Here is a 26,868-nt window from a genome sequence, read left to right as displayed (position 1 = left end):
ATCCTTCAGTTCCTTTCCTCCAATCCTTGCTTTTCTCACAGACTGTATACGTGTCACTTTATTCCTAAATAATAACACCACACAATTCCTCATTTTCTTATTAATACAGTTTTCACACTGTGTCAGCTTATGTATGACTCACTATTTTGGGAAAAAGCAGCTATTAGACTAAAAATGCAAAGACCATAACCTACTGCCACAGCTTAAAAGAGATTGCAGCTCCCCTGAAAATATTCCCAGTTCAAAGGTGGAGATTCTTCTTGAATCTATTCTTGAAGGGCTAGGCAGTTTGCCAAGGGATGCATGCAAATCCAGCACCCAAAGAAGAATAACTGACTACAATGGGTCATACAGTGTCCTCTTCCCACAAAAAGGTGATTATATTAAAACAATTGATTTAGAATCACTGGAGTATTTTGCAAAACATAATTTAACTGTCCAAAGTAATCCAGGTCCAGTTTAAAGACTCTAAAGTTAAGGATGGCCATCTCTACCTCTACCTCAAACTTTGTCTAACAGCCCTTCACCAGTCAGGAGAAATAGTACTTCTTTTTCTGTTCCAAGTCCTATGCTTTTTTGAGGGTGCAAACTAGAAATTGTTATTGCTAATGAATAATCCACTTTACCATGCAGTTCACTTGCAGAGCAGAAATACATAAAAAGTTGGAGCTCAACAAGTCATCAAATTTGCAGTCTCCTCCTTTGAGCTTGGTTCACTCCCCAGCAGGTCCTTCATCACTTGTCCATCCAAATTAGGAGAGGTAATTTTCACTAAAGGAAAAAGAACAGTTTGTTACAACATCTATTTCCTATAAGGAATATCAAACATGGCTTTAAAAGCCTACTATGAAGTGCCAGGGCAGATGGTGGGGGACCAGCCTTCTGCTTCTATGAAACTACCTAGGAAGGTGTTTTTGGGAATCTGAGTCAATTGGAGACTGGAGCAGGAAGAATAGTGTGATTACTGAATTACCTGCTTTCCTTTTCCGCTTAATTATAAGGTGCTTGAGGGTAGTAACTACATTTTATTCTAATTTCTCACTGTACTTATTCAAAGAGTAGAAATCTATTCTTTAAACTGTATGAAACTTCCAGGAGGTTGTATAAGTTCACTCTCTGAACTAATAGACAAACTGATTGAATTAAAAGACTTCTAAACACTAAAAGATCATGTTGTTATATAGATGTTTATTAAGAAAGAATTCAAATGCTATACTTTTGGGTTTTCTCTCCATGTTCAATGATAATCAACATTTCAGGAGTTGATTACCTCTGCGTGGAATATATAATAATGTACGTTACCTTATTTGTAAATTTTTATCTTGTGAATGTATGCTTATTCCTAGGTATAGACCAGAAGATTGCTTCACTATAGACCCTGATTTGGACCCTAAACGCTTTAGAATTAATGACATACTATTTCTCTTTCGTAATCCTGAATGTGTAAGGTAACTCAGCACTTACTGATCAAGAAATACTGTCTGGGACTTAAGTGGATGATATAAAAAGAGTTCTCCTCATCCCAGCATTTAGGAAGGTACAATTGAGAGAAGGGTCTTCCCAGGTGGCACTAGTGGTAAAGCTTCCACCTGACAATGCAAGAGATGCAGGAGATGCGGGTTCGATCCCTGGGGCCAGAAGATCCCCTGGAGGAGGAAGATGGCAACCCACTCTAGTATTGTTGCTTGAAAAATTCCATGGACAAGAGGAAGCTGGTGGGCTACGGTCCACGGGTCACAAAGAGTCAGACACAACTGAATGACTGAGCACACACACACACAACTGAGGGGAGACATATTTGGACTGACATACTTGGCTTCAGCTTTCTTCCCTATTACTGTTTTTGTAAATGGGTGGCCCTAGGGGGATCTAATTGCCGTGTGGTTATCCAGTTTCCCCTTACCATTTCAGTCCCACGGCAGAGAGGAAAACTGCTCACTTGACCCCACTTGCAGCTAAAATACAACTCTATCAGCACTGATATAAAGCAGAAAAAAAAAAAGATTTATAGGGAAAATATGAAAGATCATATGGAAGCAGGTTTCATATGACATCCGCTATAACTGAGCAATCATCATCCATTCCAAGACAGCAGGGGATTTTTTTTTTTTTTTTAAGTTTAAGAAAAGGTGTTTTTCCTATTTATATTTGCCTGAGAGCTCTGATTTCAATAGGCAATGAAAAACACATCTCTGGAGAGAAATCAAAGGCTTCTGTACTATCTCATCATCCAGAAGTGAGCCAGAATATAACATCTTCCTTACTCCTTGACTTGAAATGTTCTGAGAATATTTTGAGGACCTCATCTGTATATATCTGCACCAGAACACTAAGCCAGTTTTCAGCCCATTGTAGCAGAATTAGAAACTATAGAGCAGAAGTTACTAGGTTTTCCAAGCCTCCTCACAGCCACCTCACTCCTCACCATTTCAGTGTCAGAGCCTCTGGGACTAAATGTAGCCTTAACAGTGGGAAAGAACAGATTTTTATTTCCTACACCTGAGCAGTATCCACACTAAAATCCAGAGATGCTAAAAAAAAAAAGTAACCAGCTTAAATTAAAACAGAGGAGAGCACCTTCTGAGTATGAAAAAATATCTTAACTTTTCCTCCTTGGGCTTCCTCCCTCTCCTTATAGGAGATCAAGTCAGGATTCTATATGTTCTTCATCCCAGTGTGATTCTAGCAAGGGTCCACAGAGTAGCAAGGTAAGCAAGAGAAAAGGAGAGTGTGCCTTCCTGTTATTGCCAATGTTGGCTCAATAATTTGTTGCACGTAGTAGGTAAAATCTTTTTTGTTTTCCCTAAAAAGCAATGTCTAAACTGTTTTTATCTTTTTTCCCACTATTTTTCAAGGCTTTCCTATATGCAATAATAAATAAATAAATTTATTTATTTCATGAATAAAATAAATTACATAGGCTATTTTTATGTTCATTAAATAATAATTTTAGACTATCTCTTTTGCTAAAAAGTATTATATACATTTCACAGAGGAAAGAGACAGCATGTGATTATGTTACAACACAATGTAATGAAATGGTTTTCAAACTGTGTTCTTGGTTTCATATTTTATATTTTTTATACATTTTTATTTCTAGTTAAGATTTTGTTTGAAGGAAAGTTTTCACTGTATAAATTATTTTAAAAGCACTAGCATAGTGGAAATAATCAGCTTGTAAGGATGTGTCAAACAGACTTGTACTTAAATCCAAGCTTTAGAGATGTCACTTAACCTCTGAGTTTCCATTTCTTCAGCAATACAAAAAGGGAATAGTAGAACCTAACTGGTATGGTTGTTAATGGAATTAGAGACATTATACACCAAGAATGTAGCAAGCTCTAGGTATTTAATTACTCTCGTTATTATGCTACACTGGAGCCACTAGGAAAAGGCTGTGTTATAAATACCCTACTTATAAACATGAAAATCACTGCAATGCATCTTTTCAAAGAATTAATTGTAAAGTAACTTTAAAGTTAATGCTTGGAGATATAAATTTAACTATGACAAAAATCTATTCATTCAGTGTATCACATTTCCTTACAATACCATAAATATTCTCTTTTTCTCCCCGAATTCAGGGAAGCAAACAGAGCATACATGAGAGTGAGGTTAAAGGTTAGTATGAAATCGCCTCCCTTTCTTCACTTCTTTGCCACAGGGAGTTTAGGTGAGACTACTTAGAATTAATGTATATTCTTTTTTGTGACTAAATGCTGAGGTGCTATAGGATTCAGTCATCTAAGAGGCAGAGTTTACATTATTATGATGCTTTTATAACTATGAACTTTAGATTTAAAAAATCCAAAGTACTACTGAGCTTCTTAGTCTCCAGCCTGCTGCCCTGAAGCTTATACTAGATTCATAAGCCTTTTTTGACTGTATAGGACTCATACTGGATGTATACCTAGTTTTAACCACCATGTACAGTACAGAGGCTTTTGTAATAGAACCCAAAATGAGCTCTTTTAGTTTTTTCCAGTAATACAGGATTCCATTTGTTAAAGGTTTTTTGTTCTCTGCACTGACTGAAGTTCTCTAAGATTTAAAAAAAAAATTATTTTTTTAATTCTAGGGAAAAGAATGTGAGTTTTTTTTTTCTATTTTCCTACTTGCTTCCTCTTTTATATTCTATAAAATTTGAAATGCCAAGTACAACAAACACTGGTAACTCACTAATTTTCCAACAGGTGAGCAAACAGATGTTGCTGTGAGAGAGCAACAGCCAGCAGACAAAAAGCCTCCCGGAGGCACCAATGAAACAGATGCTCAACCACCACCTATCCTCGTCACTGCACATGAGGATGGACATCTCCGCTTGTGGACTATGGAGGTCAGGGCCTGTCATTTACCTGGAACAGCAAAGAACGGGAAAGATAAAAAGGATTATTGAATAAACCTTAGCCCCCTAAGGTTCGATATAGCATCTAATTTTATTAGTGTTCAATCTTCTAGCCAAATGGCTGGTTTTGCAGTCTACTCACTGAAAATACTACTCAAAAATTTAGGTCAATTTTGTAACTCAAAAGATCAAATCATCAAAACTGCTAAGACAACTACTGTATTTCCGATCTTTCTTTACATTGAGCTACAAATACATCCCACTATATATTTCATTGGATATTTAAATAATCAGTTCAGTCACTCAGTAGTGTCCAAGTCTTTGCAGCACCATGGACTGCAGCATACCAGGCCTCCCTGTCCATCAAAAACTCCCGGAGCTTACTCAACTCATGTCCATCAAGTCGATGATGCCATCCAACCATCTCATCCTCTGTCATCCCCTTCTCCTCCCGTCTTCAATCTTTCCCAATATCAGGGGTCTTTTCCAACGAGTCAGTTCTTCACATCAGCTGGCCAAAATATTGGAGTTTCAGCTTCAGCATTAGTCCTTCTGATGAATACTCAGGACTGATTTCCTTTAGGATGGACTGGTTGGATCTCCTTGCAGTCCAAGGGACTCTCAAGAGTCTTTTCCAACACAACAGTTCAAAAGCATCAATTCTTTGGTGCTCAGCTTTCTTTATAGTCCAACTCTCCCATCCATACATGACTACTGGATGGACCTTTGTTGGCAAAGTAATGTCTCTGCTTTTTAATATGCTGTCTAGGTGGGTCATAGCTTTTCTTCTAAGGAGCAAGCATTTTTAAATTTCATGGCTGCAGTCACCATCTGCAGTGATTTTGGAGCCAAAAAAATAAAATAAAATAAAGTCTGTCACTGTTTCCATTGTTTCCCCATCGACTTGCCATGAAGTAATGGAGATGAAGTCATGAAGATGGCAGAGTAGAAGGATGTGTGCTCATCCTCTCCTGTGAAAACTCCAAAATTACAACTCACTGCTGAACAACCATCAACAGGAGAACATTGGATCCCACCGAAAAAAGATACCCAATGTCCAAGGGCATAGGAAAAGCCCCAGCAAGATTGTAGGAGGGGCGAAATCACATTTAGAATTGAACCCCTTACCTGCCAGAGACACTTGGAGGGTTCAAACAAACCTTGTGCACACCAGGGCTCAGAGACTCCACAGAGACTGAGCCAGAACTGTGTTTGACTGTATTCTGTGGAGACAGCAGTGGAGTGCACCAGGGGCAGGGGGTCTGGGTGCAGTCACTGTGGGTATGGCATAGGGCATAAGCCCTCTTGGAGAAGGTCACCATTAACCCCACCATAGAACTGCCAGATCTTATGCAGGACTGGGGAAACAGACACTTGGAGGGCACAAATAAAACTTTGTGTACACTAGGACCCAGGAGAAAGGAGCAGTGATCCCACAAGAGACTGACCCAGATTTGCCCATGAGTGCCCAGGAGTCTCTGGTGGAGGTGTGGGTCAGTGGTAGCCTGCTGCAGGGTTGGGGGCACTGAGTGCAGCAATGCCTGCATGGGACCTTTTGAAGGAGGTCACCATTATCTTCAATATCTCCACCATAGTTTGGCCTCAGGTCAAACAACAGGGAAGGAACACAGCCCATCCATCAACACGAAATTAGATTAAAGATTTACTGAGCATGGCCCCGCCCATCCAGTCAGTTTCTCCCATCAGGAAGCTTCTATAAGCCTCTTATCCCTATCCCACAGAGGGCAGGCAGAATGAAAACCACAATCACAGAAAACTCACTGATCACATGGACCACAGCCTTGTCTAACTCAATGAAACTATGAGCCATGCCGTGAACTCTCCACTATGAAGTGGAGAGTTTTGACAAAACATGGTCCACTGGAGAAGGGAATATCAAACCACCTCAGCATTCTTGCCTTGAGAACCCCGTGAAGAGTATGAAAAGGCAAAAAGATAGGACACTGAAAGATGAACTTCCCAGGCTGGTAGGTGCCCAATATGCTACTGGAGATCAGTGGAGAAATAACTCCAGAAAGAATGAAGAGATGGAGCCAAAGCAAAAACAACACCCAGTTGGGGATGTGACTGGTGAAGGAAGTAAAGTCCAATGCTGTAAAGAGCAATATTGCATAGGAACCTGGAATGTTCAGTCCATGAATCAAGACAAATTGGAAGTGGTCAAACAGGAGATGGCAAGAGTGAACATTGACATTTTAGGAATCAGTGAACTAAAATGGACCAGAATGGGTGAATTTAACTCAGGTGACCATTGTATCTACCACTGTGGGCAAGAATCCCTTAGAAGAAATGGAGTAGACATCATTGTCAACAAAAGAGTCCGAAATGCAGTACTTGGATGCAATCTCAGAAACAGACAGAATGATCTCTTTGTTTCCAAGGCAAACCATTCACTATCACAGTAATGCAAGTCTATGCCCTGACCAATAATGCTGAAGAAGCTGAAGTTGAATGGTTCTGTGAAGACCTACAAGACCTTTTAGAACTAACACCGAAAAAAGATGTCCTTTTCAGTATAGGGGATTGGAATGCTAAAGTAGGAAGTCAAGAGATATCTGGAGTAACAGGCAAATTTGGCCTTGGAGTACAAAATGAAGCAGGTCAAAGGCTAACAGAGTTTTGCCAAGAGAACGCACTGGTCATAGCAAACACCCTCTTCCAACAACACAAGAGAAGACTCTACACATGGACATCACAGATGGTCAAAACCAAAATCAGATTGATTGTACTCTTTGCAGCCAAAGATGGAAAAGCTCTACACAGTCAGCAAAAACAAGACCAGGAGCTGACTGTGGCTCAGATCATGAACTCCTTATTGCCAAATTCAGACTTAAATTGAAGAAAGTAGGGAAAACCACAAGACCATTCAGGTATGATCTAAACCAAATCCTTTATTATTATACAATAGAAGTGAGAAATAGATTCAAGGGATTAGATCTGATAGAGTCCCTGAAGAACTACAGATAGAGCTTAATGACATTGTACAGGAGGCAATGATCAAGACCATCCCCAAGAAAAAGAAATGCAAAAAGGTAAAATGGTTGTCTGAGGAAGCCTTACAAATAGCTGAGAAAAGAAAAGACATGAAAGGCAAAGGAGAAAAGGAAAGATATACCCATTTGAATGCAGAGTTCCAAAGAATAGCAAGGAGAGATAAGAAAGCCCTCCTCAATGATCAATGCAAAGAAATAGAGGAAAACAATAGAACAGGAAAGACTAGAGATCTCTTCGAGAAAATTAGAGATACCAAGGGAACATTTCATGCAAAGATGGGCACAATAAAGGACAGAAATGGTATGGGCCTAATAGAAGCAGGAGATATTAAAAAGAGGTGGCAAGAATACACAGAAGACTATACAAAAAAGATCTTCATGACTCAGATAACCAGGATGGTGTGATCACTCACCTAGAATCAGACATCCTGGAATGTGAAGTCAAGTGGGCCTTAGGAAGCATCACTATGAACAAAGCTAGTGGAGGTGATGGAATTCCAGCTGAGCTGCTTCAAATCTGAAAAGATGATGCTGTGAAAGTACTACACTCAATATGCCAGCAAATCTGGAAAACTCACCAGTGGCCACAGGACTGGAAAAGGTCAGTTTTCATTCCAAACCCAAAGAAAGGCACTGCCAAAGAATGCTCAAACTACTGCACAATTGCACTCAACTCACACTAGCAAAGTAATGCTCAAAATTCTCCAAGCCAGGCTTCAACAGTATGTGAACTGTGAACTTCCAGACATTCAAGCTGGATTTAGAAAAGGCAGAGGAACCAGAGATCAAATTGCCAACATCTGTTGGATCATTGAAAAAGCAAGAGAGTTCCAGAAAAACATCTATTTCTGCTTTATTGACTATGCCAAAGCCTTTGACTGTGTGGATCACAATAAACTGTGGAAAATTCTGAAAGAGATGGGAATACCAGACCACCTGACCTGCCTCCTGAGAAATATGTATGCACATCAGGAATCACAGAACTGGACATGGAACAACAGACTGGTTCCAAATTGGGAAAGGCGTACATCAAGGCTGTATATTGTCACCGTGCTTATTTAACTTATATGCAGAATACATCATGGAAATGTCGGGCTGGATGAGGCACATGCTCCATCAAGCACATGGAATCAAGATTGCTAGGAGAAATATCAATAATCTCAGATACAGAGATGACACCACCCTTGTGGCAGAAAGTGAAGAACTAAAGAGCCTCTTGATGAAATGAAAGAGGAGAGTGAAAAAGTTGGCTTAAAACAGCATTCAGAAAACTAAGATTTAAATAACATATAATATTAATGATGAATACATCATTAAACAGTGTAAGAACACTGAAATGTGGGCTATACATGAAATTTTAGCTTTCCAAGCTACTGGAAGAAGTTATTACATTATATTGAGGGTCCTAAACACTTTACAATGAAGGGATAACTTTCATTTACTGAAAGACTTTAAATGATTTGGGGGTGGAAAGTAGGGCAGGGGGTTTGAAATGACAGAAGTAAGGATTTGAGTAGACTGATGATGGTGAACAGCAAGGCAGATGGCATCACTTATCGGATTCCTCTCTAGAGGGAAACTCAGAAAACAGCAAGTTTTGTATGGCAGATAGGTTCAACAACACAGGACAGCATACCGTCTGCTGTATAAAGCCTCCAACTGATCAGTTGATTCTAACTTATTAGTGAGAAACTCTTGATTCCTGGTGGCTCAGATGGTAAAGCATCTGCCTACAATGTGGGAGACCCAAGTACAATCCCTGGGTTGGGAAGATCTCCTGGAGAAGGAAATGGTAACCCACTCCAGTATTCTTGCCTGGAAAATCCCATGGATGGAGGAAACTGATAGGCTACAGTCCATGGGGTCGCAAAGAGTCAGACACGACTGAGCGACTTCACTTTCTTGGTTTGAAAATGCTATGAAATACTGTCAACAATGATTTTCTCTGAGACGATCCAGGTATTGGAGCAGTGACATTTTGCCCTCCCCCCAAAATAGGTAAATAATAAAAGTGTGTGAACAATAGGAGGAGAAAATATCATATCCAACTAAATCTCAGGAAACAAGTATCAAATTCAAAATTTTTCTTCCTATGTTTTGACTTTTATTCTCCAAGTAAGTACAGAAATGTATATGAAAGTCAGTGATGACTTACACTAAGCACTGAAAAACAACCTGCCAAGTTTGAATCTCTTGCAATCTGTCTTGTACCAATATTCAAAAATAGATATTTCTGAAAGGACAAATACAACATTCTGGCTTAAAGTGAGTGAGAAACACTTAAATATGAAAATCATGTTTATTTAAAAGGAGAATATATCACTGGAAAGGGGTTGAGGAACTGCATGAAGAGGGTTATCGGAAGTGACAGAAAACAACCTCCAAGTATAGAGGGGATCTGCAGTTAAGAGTCTAGATGGTTATAGTTAACAGTTGACCCCACTTTTACTAATATTTAGTTTCAAGGAAATAAGTCCTTATCAGTTCAGTTCAGTTCAGTTGCTCAGTCGTGTCCGACTCTTTGCGACCCCATGAATCACAGCACACCAGGCCTCCCTGTCCATCACCAACTCCCGGAGTTCGCTCAAACTCATGTCCATCGAGTCAGTGATGCCATCCAGCCATCTCGTCCTCTGTCACCCCCTTCTCCTCCTGCCCCCAATCCCTCCCAGCATCAGAGTCTTCTCCAATGAGTCAACTCTTCGTATGAGGTGGCCAAAGTATTGGAGTTTCAGCTTTAGCATCATTCCTTCCAAAGAACACCCAGGAATGATCTCCTTTAAGATGGACTGGTTGGACCTCCTTGCCATCCAAGGGACTCTCAAGAGTCTTATCCAACACCACAGTTCAAAAGCATCATAATTTCAAATTATTTTTATTATGAAGAAGAGAAATCATGTTAGAAGAGAAATCACGTTATAATTAGTATATAGCTCTTCGGATAAATTATCTATAAACTCAACTCCAATACTGATGTTTATATAATTTATTATCATATTTTATACAGGGAAGACTACTGAAAGATATTCTACCTTTCACAAAACATGCTGCCATTTCTCTGACATCGCTGTTCACTGATTCATGTGCAAGAATACTACTGACTGGAAATACGGGTAAGTCACTGCAGTTACGCAGTTGGCCACAGGTATCTTAACAACCTACACGATATAAAAATGGATATAGGATAACACTGTGACATTTATTGAAACGGAAGGATACCCAAGCTGCCAAATAAACAGAAGAATGAAAGGATGTCAGGAGAACCTATTTCATTTATAGCTCTGTATTTAAAGCAAGACATATGATTTCTTCTGTCATTAAATTGGGTATAGGACTGTTGTTCACTTGCTCAGTTGTGTCTGACTTTTTGCGACCCCGTGGACTGCAGCATGCCAGGCTTCCCTGTCCATCACCATCTCCCGGAGCTTGCTCAAAATCATGTCCATCGAGTTGGTGATGCCATCCAACCATCTCATCCTCTGTCATCCCCTTCTCCTGCCTTCAATCTTTCCCAGCATTAGGGCCTTTACTAATGAGTCAAGTCTTTACATCAGTTGGCCAAAGTATCGGAATTTCAGCTTCAGCCATCAGTCCTTCCAATGAATATTCAGGATGGATTTCTTTTAGGATTGATTGGTTTGATCTCCTTGCTGTCCAAAGGACTCTCTCAAGAGTCTTCGCCAACACAACAGTTCAAAAACATCAATTCTTCAGCACTCAGCCATCTTTATGGACCAACTCTCACATCCATACATTACTGGAAAAACCACAGCTTTGACTAGATGAACATTTGATGGCAATGTAATATCTCTGCTTTTTAATACGCTATCTAGGTTGGTCATACCTTTTCTTCCAAGGAGCAAACATCTTTTAATTTCATGGCTGCGATTTTGGAGCCCAAGAAAATAAGGTCTATCACTGTTTCCATTGCTTCCCCATCTATTTGCCATGAAGTGATGGGACTGGATGCCATGATCTTCATTTTTTGAATGTTGAGTCTTAAGCCAGCTTTTTCACTCTCCTCTTTCACTTTCATCAAGAGGCTCTTTAGTTCTTCTTCACTTTCCTACACAAGGATGGTGTCATCTGCATATCTGAGGTTATTGATATTTCTCCTGGCAATCTTGATTCCAGCTTGTGCTTCATCCAGCCCAGCATTTCCATGGTGTATTCTGCATAAAAATTAAATAAGCAGGGTGACTATATACAGCCTTGATGTACACCTTTTCCGATTTGGAACCAGTCTGTTGTTCCATGTCCGGTTCTAACTGTTGCTTTTTGACCTGCATACAGGTTTCACAGGAGGCAGGTAAGGTGATAGAGTATTCCCATCTCTTGAAGAATTTTCCACAGTTTGTTGTGATCCCTGCAGTCAAAGGCTTTAGAGTAGTCAAGCAGAAGTAGATGTTTTTCTGGGATTCTCTTGTTTTTCCAAAAGTTGTTGGCAATTTTATCTCTGGTTCTTGTGCCTTTTCTAAATCCAGCTTGAACACCTGGGAGTTCTTGGTTCACATACTGTTGAAGCCTGCTGCTGCTGCTAAGTCAGCATTACTTTGCTAGCATGTGAAATGAATGCAATTGTGGGGTAGTGTGAACATTCCTTGGCATTGCACTTCTTTAGGACTGGAATGAAAACTGACCTTTTCCAGTCCTGTGGCCACTGCTGAGTTTTCCAAATTTGCTGGCATATTGAGTGCAGCACTTTCATAGCATCATCTTTTCAGATTTGAAATAGCTCAGCTGGAATTCCATCATCTTCACTAGCTTGCTTGTACTGATTCTTCCTAAATCCCACTTGACTTTGTACTCCAGGATGTCTGGCTCTAGGTAAGTGGTCACACCATTGTGGTTATCTGGATCATTAGATTTTTTTTTTTTTTGTATAGTTCTTCTGTATATTCTTGCCACCTCTTCTTAATATCTGCTGTTTCTGTTAGGTCCATATCATTCTGTACTTTATTGTGCCATCTTTGCATGAAATGTTCCCTTGGTGTCTCTAATTCTCTTTCCAACTCTACTGTTTTCCTCTATTTCTTTGCATTGTTCACTTAGGAAGGCTTTCTTATCTCTTCTTGCTATTTATTGGAATGCTGCATTCAGATGGGCATATATTTACTTTTCTCCTTTGTCTTTTGCTTCTCTTCTCTTCTCTTCTCACATATTTGTAAGGCCTCATCAGACAACTATTTGGCCTTTTCACATTTCTTTTTCTTGGGGATGGTTTTGATCACCGCCTCCTATTCCATGCTATGAACCTCTGTCCATAGATCTTCAGGCACTCTGTCTATCAGATCTAATCCCTTGAATCTATTTGTCACTTCCACTGTATAACGGATTTAAGTCATACCTGAGTGGCACAGTGGTTTTCTCTACTTTTCTTCAATTTAAGTCTAAATGTGACAATAAGGAGTTCATGATCTGAGTCACAGTCAGCTCCCAGTCTTGTTTTCATTGACTGTATAGTGACTCCATCTTCAGCTGCAAAGAATATACTCAATCTGATTTCGGTATTGACCATCTGGTGATGTCCATGTGTAGAGTCATCTTTTGTGTTGTTGGAAGAGGGTGTTTGCTATGACCAGTGTGTTCTCTTGGTAAAACTCTGTTAGCCTTTGCCCTGCTTCACTTAGTAATCCAAAGCCAAACTTGCCTGCTCCTCCAGGTATGTCTTGATTTCCTACTTTTGCATTTCAGTCTCCTATAATGAAAAGGATATCTTTTTTGGTGTTAGTTCTAGAAGGTCTTGTAGGTCTTCATAGAAGGTCTTCTTGTAGGTCTTCAACTTCAGCTTCTTCAGCATTATTGTTTGGGGTATAGACCTCGATTACTGTGATAGTAATCAAGGAAATGAACAGAGATCATTGTGTCATTTTTGAGATTGCATCTAAGTACTGCACTTCAGACTCTTCTGCTGACTATGATGGCTACTCCATTTCTTCTAAGGGATTCTTGCCCACAGTAGTAGATATAATGGTAAGCTGAATTACATTTGTCCATTCCAGTCCATTTTAGTTCATTGATTCCTAAAATGTCGATGTTCACTCTTGCCATCTTCTGTTTGACCACTTCCAATTTGCCTTGATTCATCGACCTAACATTCCAGGTTCCTAAGCAATATTGTTCTTTACAGCATCAGACTTTACTTTCACAACAGGAGACATGCACATTTGGGTGTTCTTTCTGCTTTGGTACAGCCTCTTCATTCATTCTGGACCTATTTTTCCATTGATCTCCAGTAGCATATTGGGCACCTACCAACCTGGGAAGTTCATCTTTCAGTGTCACATCTTTTTTCCTTTTTACACTGTTCATGGACTTCTCAAGGCAAGAATGCTGAAGTGGTTTACCATTCCCTTTCCCAGTAGACCACGTTTTGTCAGAACTCTCCACCATGACCCATCCACCTTGGGTAGCCCTACATGGCATGGCTTATAATTCCTTTGATTTAGACAAGGCTGTGATCTATGTGATCAGTTTGGTTCACTTCCTGTGATTGTGGTTTTCACTCTGTCTCCCTCTGATGGATGAGGATTAGAGGCTTGTTGAAGCTTCATGGTAGGAAGGAATGGCTGTGGGGAAATCTGGGTCTTGTTCTGGTGGGCAAGGCCATGGTCAGTAAACCTTAAATCCAATTTTCTGCTGATGGGTGGGGCTGTGTTCCCTCCTTGTAGTTTTGGCTAATGGCATAATGGTGACCTCCTGCAAAGGGACTTATGTCAGCACGCCATGGCTCCATGAACTGTTTAGTTAGTGCCCCTGACCCCGCAGCAGGCCACTGTTGACCCATGCTCCACCAGAGACTCTTGGACACTCACAGGCAAGACTGGCTCAGTCTCTTGTGGGGTCACTGCTCCTTTCTCCGAGGTCCTGGTGAGCATAAGGTTTTGCTGTGCCCTCCAATAGTCTGCTTCCCCAGTCCTGTAGGATTTCTGTAGAGGACTCCCATCCCCTTATTTGCATATTGGGAATAATGTAAAGATTTTATTTATAATCTTAAAAGGGTTATGTTGCATTGACCTTCATTCTAAAGGGAGTCATGCACGAGAAGAAAGGGATTATTTGTTCTTTATAGGGGACTTTTATTGTTATAACCAATATGAAAGTGAAAGTGAAGTCGCTCAGTCGTGTCCAACTCTTTTCGACCCCGTAGACTGTAGCCTACCAGGCTCCTCTGTCCATGGGATTTTCCAGGACTGGAGTGGATTGCCATTTCCTTCTCCAGGGGATCTTCCCAACCCAGGGCTTGAACCCGGGTCTCCTGCATTGTAGACAGACGCTTTACCATCTGAGCCACCAGGGAAGTCCATAACCAATATAGTTGGTCTTAATTTTTTCATGTAACACTATTTTTTTAATGCTTCCTTCCTATTTCCTCTCTTCTTTTGAATTAAGCCTAAGCTTTCTTTTCTTCTCTCAAGCTTAGCCTACCCTTCTTCTTATCACAGCCAACCCTTATTTTCTAATGTAATCTTGAGATCTGCATCCAGATATTGCTATTATACTAATATTTAAATTCTATGTCTCCTCTTTTAAAAACTAATTTTTCATTTCAAAGTTACCTTACAAAAGTCTCAATGTATTATTTTGTATTAACAATTACCTGAGTCTTCTGGAGATTGTAGAAAATAATTATTTATGTTTGCATTCAGTATTACCAGTAGATTTACAACATTTATTTAAAGCTATCTTTATTTAAATGAACTTATTTACAAAATAGAAACAGACTCACAGAGACAGAAAACAAACTTATGGTTACCAAACAGGAAAGTGGGGGAGGAGGGATAAATTAGGGTAAATATTGGAAAAGACTCTGATGCTGGGAGGGATTGGGGGAAGGAGGAGAAGGGGACAACAGAGGATGAGATGGCTGGATGGCATCACTGACTCGATGGACATGAGTCTCAGTGAACTCTGGGAGTTGGTGATGGACAGGGAGGCCTGGCGTGCTGCGATTCATGGGGTCGCAAAGAGTCGGACATGACTGAGCGACTGAACTGAACTGAACTGAGGGCTTGAGATCATCAGATACAGACTACTATATATAAAACAGACAGGCAAGGTCCTACCGTAGAACACAGTATACAGTAATGGAGACAGTGACAGACTTTATTTCCTTGAGCTCCAAAATCACTGTGGATGCTGACTGCAGCCATGAAAACAACAGGTGCTTGCTCTTTGGAAGAAAAGCTATGACAAACCTAGACAATATATTCAAAAGCAAAGACATCACTTTACCGACAAAGGTCCATATAGTCAAAGCTATGGTTTTTTGAGTAGATGAGTATGGATGTGCGACTGAACCATAAAGAAGGCTGAGCACTGAAGAACTGATGCTTTGAACTGTGGTGTTGGAGAAGACTCTTGAGAGAGTCCCGTGGACTGCAAGGAGAAAGAAAACCAGTTAATCCTAAAGGAAATCAATCCTGAAAATGCACTGGAAGGAGTGTTGCTGAAGCTGAAACTCCAATACTTTGGCCACCTGATGTGAAGACCCAACTCATTGGAAAAGACTCTGATGCTGTGAAAGATTGAAGGCAGAAGAGAAGGGGATGACAGAGGATGAGATGGCTGGATGGCATTACTGATTCAATGAACGTAAGTTCTTGCAGACTCCGGGAGATTGTGAAGGACAGGGAAGCCTGGTGTGCTGCAGTCCATGAGGCTGCAAAGAGTCAGACACAACTGAGTGACTGAACAACTGTATAGCACAGGGAAATATTATTCAACATCTTGCAGCAAACTACAATGGCAAATAATCTGAAAAAGGATATACGTATATAACTGAATCACCTTTCTGTCCACATCACACATTGTGAGATTTCATTTTGACACTGCCAACACGTAGCTTGCCACATTACTCCAATATCTGGTTTTCACTTGCAGACCACTTGTAATATCAATCTTCTGGCAGGCTTTAACTGGTCTATTAGTGCCTGGGGACACAGCTGGGTCTGTGGCTCCTTCCTGAATAGCACCATAAGGGACTTCTTCAGCATACTCCATCTTCCACCCCCCACAAGCAGCTGCAGTCTCCCTGGAAACAAAAGCACTGGATCATCCTTTCCAACATTATTTACTGAATAGTTTAGTAGCTGTTTAATGTCATCAATTCCTATGATTTTTCCAGTCGACCCAACCATACATGCAAAACATGCAGTTTAAGGGTCTCACTTCCAGCTCCTACAGCTTTAGCTCCTTCATGCAGCTGATCAGACAGAAGTTCTAGTGCATATGCATGCATATGTGGAGTACTAATTGTTGCTTGGAACCCCATAGATTGTGAAGAATCCATATAAAGGTTTTATTTTGCATAGTGAGAGCAGTCTGAGGCCAACATTACTTCAAATACTTTACCTTGAGGATTCCATTTTTGTGGAGGTTGTGGATTAGCTCTGAGGGGCTGGCATCACCAGATTTCTAGGCCATCGCTAAGAACACTTGGAGCAGGTACAGAACCAGTGCAGCAATGGTGCCCTGGGGTGTCTCCAAGAGTGAGACCACCCCCCGCATGGTCACCACCCTGCTCGAGTCCCTGCTGTAGCTGCTACAGTGGCACTACACCTCTCAGATACTATTTTACTTACCATTTTAAATGCTTAAATCAAAACAACTTGATCAAAACAAGTCTGAGTAGTATTAATAATTACTTAGACAAGAGAATATCTAATTAAAAATTCCAATGTTTAAATTTCATGCAGAAGGACACGTTATCCTTTGCAATATCAGTTCCTTCTTGGAATCACCTCATGATGAAAAGGTAAGAACTTCAGTTTTAGTTTAATTAATGAATCAAGACATTTACTGAGCATTTCTCTGTGCCAAATGCCACAAAAGCTAGAAATACAGGACAAGACTACCTACTCTCAAGTCATATGTGATACTACTGAAACTTAAGCTATACGACAAGTAACAGTGGTCTACTGGAGAAAATAGGGGATGAATGAGTGAGTGAGCAAACAAGCCGCTGGTCATTCTGCATCTGCTTCATGTTTTGACTTATTTGTTAGAGTCTGCCCAGAGCTTAAGAGCATCATACATCATGCAGTCCTCCAGTCACTGCCTTTATCTTATACAACTTCATAGAAGGAAGTTTCATAACCTTTCCTAGAAGCCCTGCCTGGTACCCAGACATTATTATTTTCAAGAAACTCTTCCCCTATAGTCTAAAATCATCCTTATGATTAAATATGTTATTCTATTTTTAGTGTTAATGCAATGTAAATGTCACCATCCTTAGTTGATAACCATTTAAATATGTACTTCCTGGGACTTCCCTGGCAGTCCAGTGGTTAAGATTCCATGCTCCCATCGCAAGGGGAGCGGGTTCAAACCCTGATTGGAGAACTAAGATACCAGATGCCTTGCAGCATGGCTAAAACAAACAAACAAAAAATGCACTTCTTGTGTGCGTGTGTGGATATGCCAATATATCTACATATATTATAAAAATTCAAAACTAATTAAAGACTACAGCAAGGAAGCACTATTTTATCATAGGCTTATTTCCCTGTAAGTTAATACTTCAAATCCAAAAGCCAAATAGTAGCTTAAACAGAAATGTTTTGTTTCTGGATTATAGGTATTAATATTAATGCATAGATACATAGATTAGGATGGGATTCTTTGCAGAGTGTTTTAGAATGCTTATTGTTTCAAACATTATCTCATTTGATCTACAGAGTTTTTGTTTGTCCAAGAACCCATTATAGCTTTTATAAAGTTCAGATACTTAGCTTCAGTATGACTATCTTCAATTTGCAGAAGGGAAATCAGAAAGCAGCTTGCCTGGGATCACATCATAGTTAATGATGAAGACAGAGCCAGAATCGGGGTTCCTGTCCTCTAATCCAATGCTCTTTCCACATGTAATACATACCACCAGCAAATGGAAAGCACTAAGTTTCAACTTACTGTATCAACTATATGGCATGCTGTGATAGGAACAACAACAATCATATGCTTGAATCATGTGTGAGAAGAAGGTTATCTAATTGTTTTCTCTTATCTGTGATAATTATCAATATTCTCATATTAATTTTAGCAGATAAAAAATACAATTCAAAACCTACATTTTCACAAATGGACTTCCTACAAACTGGCAACTGAGACCTTTCAAAATTCAGAGAAAATATTTAAAACAAAGTTATGTGTTGATACTGAATTAGAATAATAGTGGGATTGATTTTTAAAAGCATTTTCACTAATTGAAAAGAAGAGGATCTATTTTAATAACATATCTAAATTCTTCCCTATCCAACCTCATTTCAACCTTCTCTTTATTTGAACAATGTGATTTTCCAGTTTGTATCTGGCTGCCTATTTATAAATGCACAATGGACTCTGGTCATAAAACGCCTCATTATTACATACACTAATATGTACCATGCATTAAACAAGATTCAGTTATGGATTACAACTACAGTGAAAACTTAATAAGTCAGTCTATAAATCAGAGGTTAATCTGGTTCTCTTGAGGCAATACTGTTTAAAAGATGATCCATGGAATACCAATAGTCTAATAGATACACTAGTCAAAATCTATCTACATAAAGACAAATAATATATATTCACATGCTTACAGAAAAAAGTTTTATTCCATGTTTTTTTCTAATTACTCGTTGTAATACACTAGGGGGAGTCATAAAATCAGTTTAATAAGTGGCAAGCAGTACTTTTGTGAGAATAGAAGAGAATGGAGTGGAATGAAATATTGTGTTGGCCAAAAAGTGTGTTTGGGTTTTTCCATATCATTTTACGGAAAAAGCCAAACAAACCTTTTGGCCAACCCAATACAATTGAATAGAACAACAGATAGTATCAATTGTGCATTATACACAATATAGATTAAGTATCCTTTGTGAAGGATACTGAAACTTGTTTCAGATGCATGTGCAGGTACCACATGTGTTTACTGGGTCATGAAGTAAACTGTATTTCTTACTATAGATATGGTCCATATTAATGAAATCCTTGCCTTAAGAGAATTCCGTCCTGTGGCAGAGAAAGAACCTTCAGGCAACCAATGTTCTTGAAAAGCTTTGAGAAAATAAGTAGAAGGGGGTAGATTTTACCCTGGTTTTCTAAGAGTAGGGAACTGAATCAGAAGGTCAAGAAATATTGGAAGAATTGTGCCTAACTTACCATGTTAAAGTCTAAATGAATTTGGGTCTCATAGAACTCCGAGCTGCCAGAATTCTATCTCCCACATAGATAACCAGCAAGAAGTAAGGACTTAGTCTGGATTCATCAGTAACAGAGAAGGAACATGTTTTATGGGGATATAACTACAGAATAAGTCTCCCAATTGACAACTCTAGTCCACATGCTTTAAAATTGGCTGGAGCCAATTTAGAGGCTCTAAACTTGAGGATAAGTCACATCCTGAAGTGTCAAGATGTCTTTGCAAGAGAATGAGCTGGGTCCAATCCTTTTGTTAATTCTTTGTGGTATGTAAGTAACATATATATCCCTCAATCACCACCAACACCCCCCCTCCAAAACAAACAAAAAAACAATTAGCCAGGAATCTCTGGATAAAACTTGGAAATAGGAAAAGTCTTCTTGCCAATCTCCCCTTTGGTCATCTTCTTTTAACTCTGCTTTCTCTTGCTTCTGATATATTATATACAATATTACTATATTATATAGTCCCCCCACAACCCTTCTCCTAAAGATTTTCTTTCATCTAGTCTTCTACTAGTTTTCAACTAAATGAATTGCTAATCCTCAGTTAAATGATAAGCTGCTAAAGGTATAAGATATTTCCTGTCCCAGGGATATGCATAGATTAACAAATATCTAAAAATAGAATTTTTGGTACTTCAACAAGCAATAGAAGAGATAACTGGAGTGGGGATTTCACTGTCTTGTACAGATGTCTACACCATTCATTCATTAGCTTAGCTGTTTAATGATTAATGTTTTTGTTCAAGATTGTATTTGGATCGGTATGTACTTATTAAAAGAGATATGCTTTATTGTTACTCTCTAGAAATTCAAGCAGCTTCTTGCCTGGCGTGCTCATTCATTAGAAATTGTTCAAATAATCTATGTAGAAGATAAACAAGTGGTACTTACTGCCTCCATCGATGGCTCAGTAAGGTATGGACCTTCATATTGCGAATTCAGGTTGTATGAGGTCAAGGATTTTAAGTTAAACTTTGAGCATATACCATAAGTGGAATCTTGATTAGCTGATTAAAACAAATAAAAGGTGGCACCAGAGGGCTTTGAGAAGGTAGTCACTAATTTGTAATTTTCCACACTCAAGAAAATGAGATGCCATGCTCATCGACACTAAAAGGTATACTTTCAATACAAGTGTTCTTGTAGACTTATTTCAAATCATTAAGCAATATGGGTAGCTCAGAGAGATAGACCCAAGCCCAGGGAAGACTACAGGATACACAGGATGAGAAGTCATTACAAAATAGAGGAAAGAACAACTAATGCTGAGAAAAGTGAAAGTGAAGTAATTGTTTCAATGAAAATGTAATTGACATTAAAAGTCTACTTGTTTTTGTGGTTCTTTTCTTCCTTGGTTGCTCCTCTTACTTCAGAGGGGTGAGCACAGTGCTACAATTGGAGCAAACAGAGATGGTTTACTAGGACGAAAGCCTCCCCTTAGGATCAGCTTTTTTAAAAACTGAAGTTTTAAATAATAAATATTAGTTTCAGATTATAACTCAATGACTCAATATATGTATATATTGTAAAAGGATCACCTTAATAAGTCAACACTTGTCACCATACATAGTAATAAAATTTTTTTTTCCCTTCTAATGAGGACTTTAGAGATCTACTACTTTGGAATTAATAACTATAGTGGCCATGGTCTACCAAACCTACTTGTTTTTAATTGCCTAGTGATGCTAAGTATACATACATAAAACGCTAAAAATACATACACACACATATATATATATACACACACATAAAGAGAAAGGAAATTTCATGACCATTCTTGAGACAAATTGCTACATATAATTCAAACCATATTTCAAAAAGATACATGCAAGCCAGTGTTCATTGCAGCACTATTCACAATAGCCAGGACATGGAAGCAACCTAAACGTCCACTGACAAATAAAGAAGATGTAGTACACATTTACAACAGACTACTACTCAGCCATTAGAGAGAAGGAAATAGTGCCTTTTGCAGCAGTATGGATGGACCTAAAGATGGCCATACTGAGTCAAGTGGCACACAGAAAGACAAATACCATATGATATCACTTAAATGCAGAATCTTAAAAAAAAAAAAAAACGATACAAATGAGCTTATTCACAAAACAGAAACAGACTCACATCTTAGAGGATGAATTTTTGGTTACCAGGGAGATGGGATAAATTGGGAATTTGCCATTGACATGTACATACTGCTCTACTCAAAATAGATAACCAACAAGGACCTAGTACATAGCACAAGGAACTAGGCCCGATACTCTGTAATAACCTGGGGAAAGAATTTGGAAAAGAATATATACATGTACATGTATAACGGAATCACTCTGTTTTATACTGAAACCAACACAACTTTTTAAATCAACTATACTTCAATATAAAATGAAAGTTTAAAACATTACATTAAAAATCATGATAATGAATTGGCCTTTTAAGGGCATAAAAGTAGGTAAGATCAAGGGAGATAAAGAGGTTTCAAAGTGTTTTCAAGAGTTTAAACATAAGGAAGATGAAAAGGAAGAAATATTTTATGTTGTGTGAATGACCGTGGTCTGAAATTCAGAAGACCCTAGCCAGCTATGAGCTTGAGCCTGGTGATTCAGACAGGGACAAGACCATACAGCATGTAGCAGACACTGTTCAGGATTTGGATCTTCATCTTGAAATAAACAGCCACCAAAAAATATTAAGTGAGTGAGTAACATAATTAGTAGAGTTTATATATAGCTCAGACGGGAAAGAATCTGCCTGCAGTGCAAGAGCCCTGGGTTGGATCCCTGGATCAGGAAGATCCCCTGGAGAAGGGAATGGCTATCCACTCCAGTATTCTTGCCTGGAGAATTCCATGGGCAGAGGAGTTGAACGACTAACACTCATTTAATTTGAGATATGTTTTAAAAATAATAATGTGTGAGGTATGGATTTTGGAGCAGCAAAATCGGGAGCACAAAGACCAGTTAAATGTCACTGGTGAATACAGTGGTGTGAACGCAGGGAGTGGTAACAGTGCTAGGAATAAATATTTTGGATTTGAGAACTATCTAGGAGGCAAAATCCAGAAGACATAAACTTTAACTGAAAGAGAAGGTAAGAGATAGATGTCAAATGATTCCAGGCATTATAAAAGTAGATGAATATTAGTGTCATTCATTGAGAAAAGAAGCACTAAAAAAGGAAAACATTTGAAATATGGAAAGATGAAAATCTTTCAGAAATACCGAGTTCAAGATGAATCTTTAGGATAAGATGTTATTTGAGGGCAAACAGAGCTGCTTTCTCTGTCAAAGAGATCTGTTGTTTTATTCATAGGAAAAATGAACTGACATGAAAATTACATTTAATTATTATAGGTGTTTTCCAAGACTCCGTCCCTTGAGTCTCTGCTCCAGCTTATTTTTAGTTGTCATCATAAGTGTTAATTGGGCATTATAATACACATACACACACACACACACTCCCCACACGTTACATGTGTGCACACCTCTATCATTTATAAGCTTTTCCTGCTCAAACCAGTTATCTATGGCATGGAGAAATTACTTTTACAATTCCTTCAAGTGAAGCTATCCCTAAATACTCAGTTCAAAAAACCTAGCTCTATTAACAGCTATCTCAGAATACAGTTCTTTTCACAAATAAGTCTTTCTGCTAATACTCACTGCCACTTCCTAAGTGTAAGTGAAAATCACTCAGTTGTCTCTGACTCTTTGCGATCCCATGAACTGTATGTAGCCCCTCAGGCTCATCTCTCCATGGAATTCTCCAGGCAAGCATACTGGAGGAGGTTGCCATGCCCTTCTCCAGGGGATCTTCCCAACCCAGGGTTTGAACTCAGGTCTCCCACACTGCAGGCAGATTCTTTACCAACTGAGCCACCAGGGAAGCATTTAACACTCTAAATCTTGTTTGTCAAAAAGATTGATTTTATCATAGGAAAAAGCATAATAAAGGCTTAGCTTTGGGACAGAGGCTAGAGAGGGGTAAAGATCCAAATCTATATCTGACTCCTAGAAAATCAGGCTGAGAGATGGGGTTAGTCATTTGGGAACACTGCACATGAAGCAGGAAACACCAGAAAACAAGACCAAAAATTACTTCAGTCCTTGCCTCCAGCACAATGAATTTAGAGTCGTCCTGAAGCCAGGCCCTCACCCCTCTAACTTCTGCGTTGAGAGGGCTTGTCAACTTCACTTTGGTCAAGTCTCTGGGAAGTCCATAAAAACATCTACGTAGCACTGGGGAATTAAAGTATGAAAGGAAGGGCACATTCTCAGGCCACCGTCAGGTGTGAGGACCCCTGACTGGATTCCTCTGTTTTACCTCCTCCTCAGTGCCTATCTCTTCGAACTGGGATACCACCTAGACTTTGTAGAATCTACTCTTAATCCATTTAGATTATTCTCCTCCTGGGTCATTGAGGTAGGCACATTATGATTGTTTCCATCACTTGCTATTTTGAGCTTGAAATCAAGACATAAATGGAAGATCTGTTGGACATTATTTTATTTGTGTCTTATTTCCATAAGACATAGGACACATACTCTTGCTAATGACATTCTGTATGACTTTAAACCATGTGGGTTATTTAGAAGGACCTCTTGGAGTGAAATAATGCATATGTATAAAGAATCACTTCTTTTGCCACCTTATTCCAGAACTCAGTTGTAAAAAATAGTATGGCATTTCCATAATAGTAGAAAATACGGATGGCGGTTGAAATGATTTTGGTAAGAGTGAAACAGTTAGTAGATGTCTCCTCCCATAAGTTCTGTTGATGCTGATACGGAAATTAGACAGCTGAGATATGGCCCCATTCTACAGCCTAATTCAACAGACGAGTCAATTTAAGTTGAATGAGCACTACTATTTTGGGAAAAATCCATTTCTGGTCTTCTGGGTTTAATAAGTGGTTATCATAAGTATAGATTTAAAACGACATTTCCAAAATTGTTGTAGATTAGAATTCCAACTGGTAAAAATGTTTATGTTATGATTAGCTCCACATATTTAATAGGTAGAGTTCTGGACTCGAGTTTAAAATCCCTGCTAGGCCAAGAAAAATCTACATAAATGACCCAAACAGAGTAACTTCCACTGAATTCCAGTTACTTTCTTCTCTCTGCCTTTGCCTTTCCCCAGGCTCTGGCATGCCCTCAATGGTCATTACTGTGGATATTTTGGACAGCGCAGGACCTTCGAACTATCACAGACAAGTGATTTTATTTTGCCTTGTGATGTTACTGAATATCCCATAGAAATAAAAGAAGAAAGCAAATTCACAGAGAAGAAGCTAACATATGAATATCCTCTGGTATTTGACCGGCAAAGGTAAGAGCATTTGGGATTCTTTAGGTGAGCAGATGAAATTAAACTATATGATATTGTCATACTGTGCTGAACATGGAGAACTCAAAGATGAAAAGCCCAGGACTTTTCAGTAATTTTGCAACTGAGGGAAAGGGAGAAACAAGTAAACAAAAGCTATAATTTGGTGTAATAGTAGCTCTAAGGACATGAGTTCTTAAAATAATCACAGAAGGGCAGACAGGATTTAATTGAACAAAGATCAAGGAGGCAACTGCCTAAGCATACACACTAAATAGTGAAAGACCATGTTATAGTCTTTCAAGGCTTGGAGTTCAGGGAGCAAGTAGTGACGATATAATATCTTGCATAATATAAAGCAAGAAAAGTCTATAGGGGCCAAAGCACAATAAGACTTTTAAGGCCCAACATAAGGGCCTTACAGAAATCACTATGATACAATACATAAGGGGAAGAGGAGGTCTGAAGAAAAAGATGGTGAATTTGGTTTTGGACAGGTTTAAGTCTGAGATGTTTGTGGGACTTCCAAGTGGAGATATTTAATGAGCAGACAGATCTGTCTGGAGCTCCCCAAAGAGGTCAGACCTATGGGTAAAGGTTTTGGTGTCATCAGCATAATAGGATTTTCAATCTGGGTAAGTCACTCAGGTCCTGTATACAGAGTGAGCAGAAACAGAAAACTGAGGAAGAAATCAAGAAATGGCCTATAAAGAGCAGTCCAAAGAAGAGAAACCAGTGAAAAACACTAAGAAGGAATAGCCAATAGGTTGAAAGGAAAGCCAGAAACAAAGGGTGCGATGGAAATCAAGGGACAAGAGAGGAAGAAAAGTGAGAGGACATATTTGTAGAATGCGGCAGTGAAATCACATCGGACAACAGAAAAGCAAACAATGGATCCTGCATGTCTGTCAGCTGAAGGGTCACTGATGATTCTAAGTTTCAAAGAGTGATGGGTAAAAATTGCATCATCATGGTTGAGAAATAAATGGGAGATGTGAGGTGATGACCTCATAGGTTACTTTGCTAGGAAGTCAAATAGCTGTAGGACTGAAGAAGAGTTTGTTTCATGAGTCTGCTTGTTTGTGAGGGAGACTTGAGCATGCTTATAGGCATAGGGGATGAAGAACAGTCCCCAGTAAAGAATAAAATACTGGTGAAAAGTTGTTTTATGCTTTTGCAAAGTTCAGTCCTGGTTTTGACTGTGGCTGAATATTTGTCATAATGGAAGTGACTAGTGCTCATCTGAGCTTTCAACATCAGCAAAGCCCAGCCCTAAATGGTAGATGTCTAAATGTCTAGCCCTCACAGAACTAGAATACCTAGACTGGTAGTATCCAGCAGATCACTCCAGTATTCTTGGCCTTCTCTGATAGCTCAGCTGATAAAGAATCTGCCTGCAATGCAGGAGACCTGGGTTCAATCCCCTGGTTGGAAAGATCCCCTAGAGAAGGGAACGGCTACCCACTCCAGTATTCTGGCCTGGAGAATTCCTAGACTATCCATGGGGTCGCAAAGAGTCGGACATGACTAAGCGACTTTCACTCACTCATTCACTCACTCAGAACTGGAATATCTGACAAGATGAGTCCAAAGGGGAAAGAATCAGAGAGGACTGTCTAAGATAGAGTCTTTTAGGGAAATCCTGAGTAAGTCAAGGCTGGGGAGACACAACGCCATCATGTAGTCCAAAAGTTGGTAGAACAGTTGTAAACAGGAACTGAAGCTAAGACTCATAAGCCACACAGAACTTGGTTCAAAACAGAAACAGTTGGGGAACAATTAACGAGGGTTCCAAATGATTGCCAAACCACACTGAAGGGTTCAAGGCTTGTCTTAGCTGGGCAGTAAGGAGCACTGGGGAAGACATCTGGCTAAAATGTAAAAGTGTGACAGTAGAGCCAAGATTCATCAGGATGTGGCAAAGTTCACCAGGCAAAGTTGATAAGTCTCCTTGGGTAATTGCTGAGTCTTGAGAATCCATGTATCTTAGTACTTAAAACA

At 39.3% G+C, this 26,868-nt stretch overlaps 1 protein-coding gene and 1 pseudogene across 1 annotated transcript in view; one reads left to right on the top strand and one right to left on the bottom strand.

The window, feature by feature from the left end:
• WDR64 (WD repeat domain 64) overlaps positions 1 to 26,868 on the top strand; it is a 121,110-nt gene that overhangs the window by 81,718 nt on the left and 12,524 nt on the right. The window contains exons 17-24 of the mRNA XM_061382520.1: positions 1,347 to 1,448; positions 2,639 to 2,708; positions 3,585 to 3,621; positions 4,194 to 4,336; positions 10,367 to 10,472; positions 17,058 to 17,116; positions 20,351 to 20,460; positions 24,682 to 24,870. Coding sequence (XP_061238504.1) covers positions 1,347 to 1,448; positions 2,639 to 2,708; positions 3,585 to 3,621; positions 4,194 to 4,336; positions 10,367 to 10,472; positions 17,058 to 17,116; positions 20,351 to 20,460; positions 24,682 to 24,870 — 816 coding nt within the window. The remainder of the gene's footprint in view (positions 1 to 1,346; positions 1,449 to 2,638; positions 2,709 to 3,584; positions 3,622 to 4,193; positions 4,337 to 10,366; positions 10,473 to 17,057; positions 17,117 to 20,350; positions 20,461 to 24,681; positions 24,871 to 26,868) is intronic.
• LOC133227417 (protein-L-isoaspartate(D-aspartate) O-methyltransferase-like) lies at positions 16,113 to 16,896 on the bottom strand (annotated as a pseudogene).

The sequence above is a fragment of the Bos javanicus genome, chromosome 16 (assembly GCF_032452875.1).
Source record: "Bos javanicus breed banteng chromosome 16, ARS-OSU_banteng_1.0, whole genome shotgun sequence".
Classification (NCBI taxonomy): Eukaryota; Metazoa; Chordata; class Mammalia; order Artiodactyla; family Bovidae; genus Bos; species Bos javanicus.
Note: the sequence above shows the minus strand (reverse complement) of the source record. Positions and strands in the feature narration are given on the sequence as shown.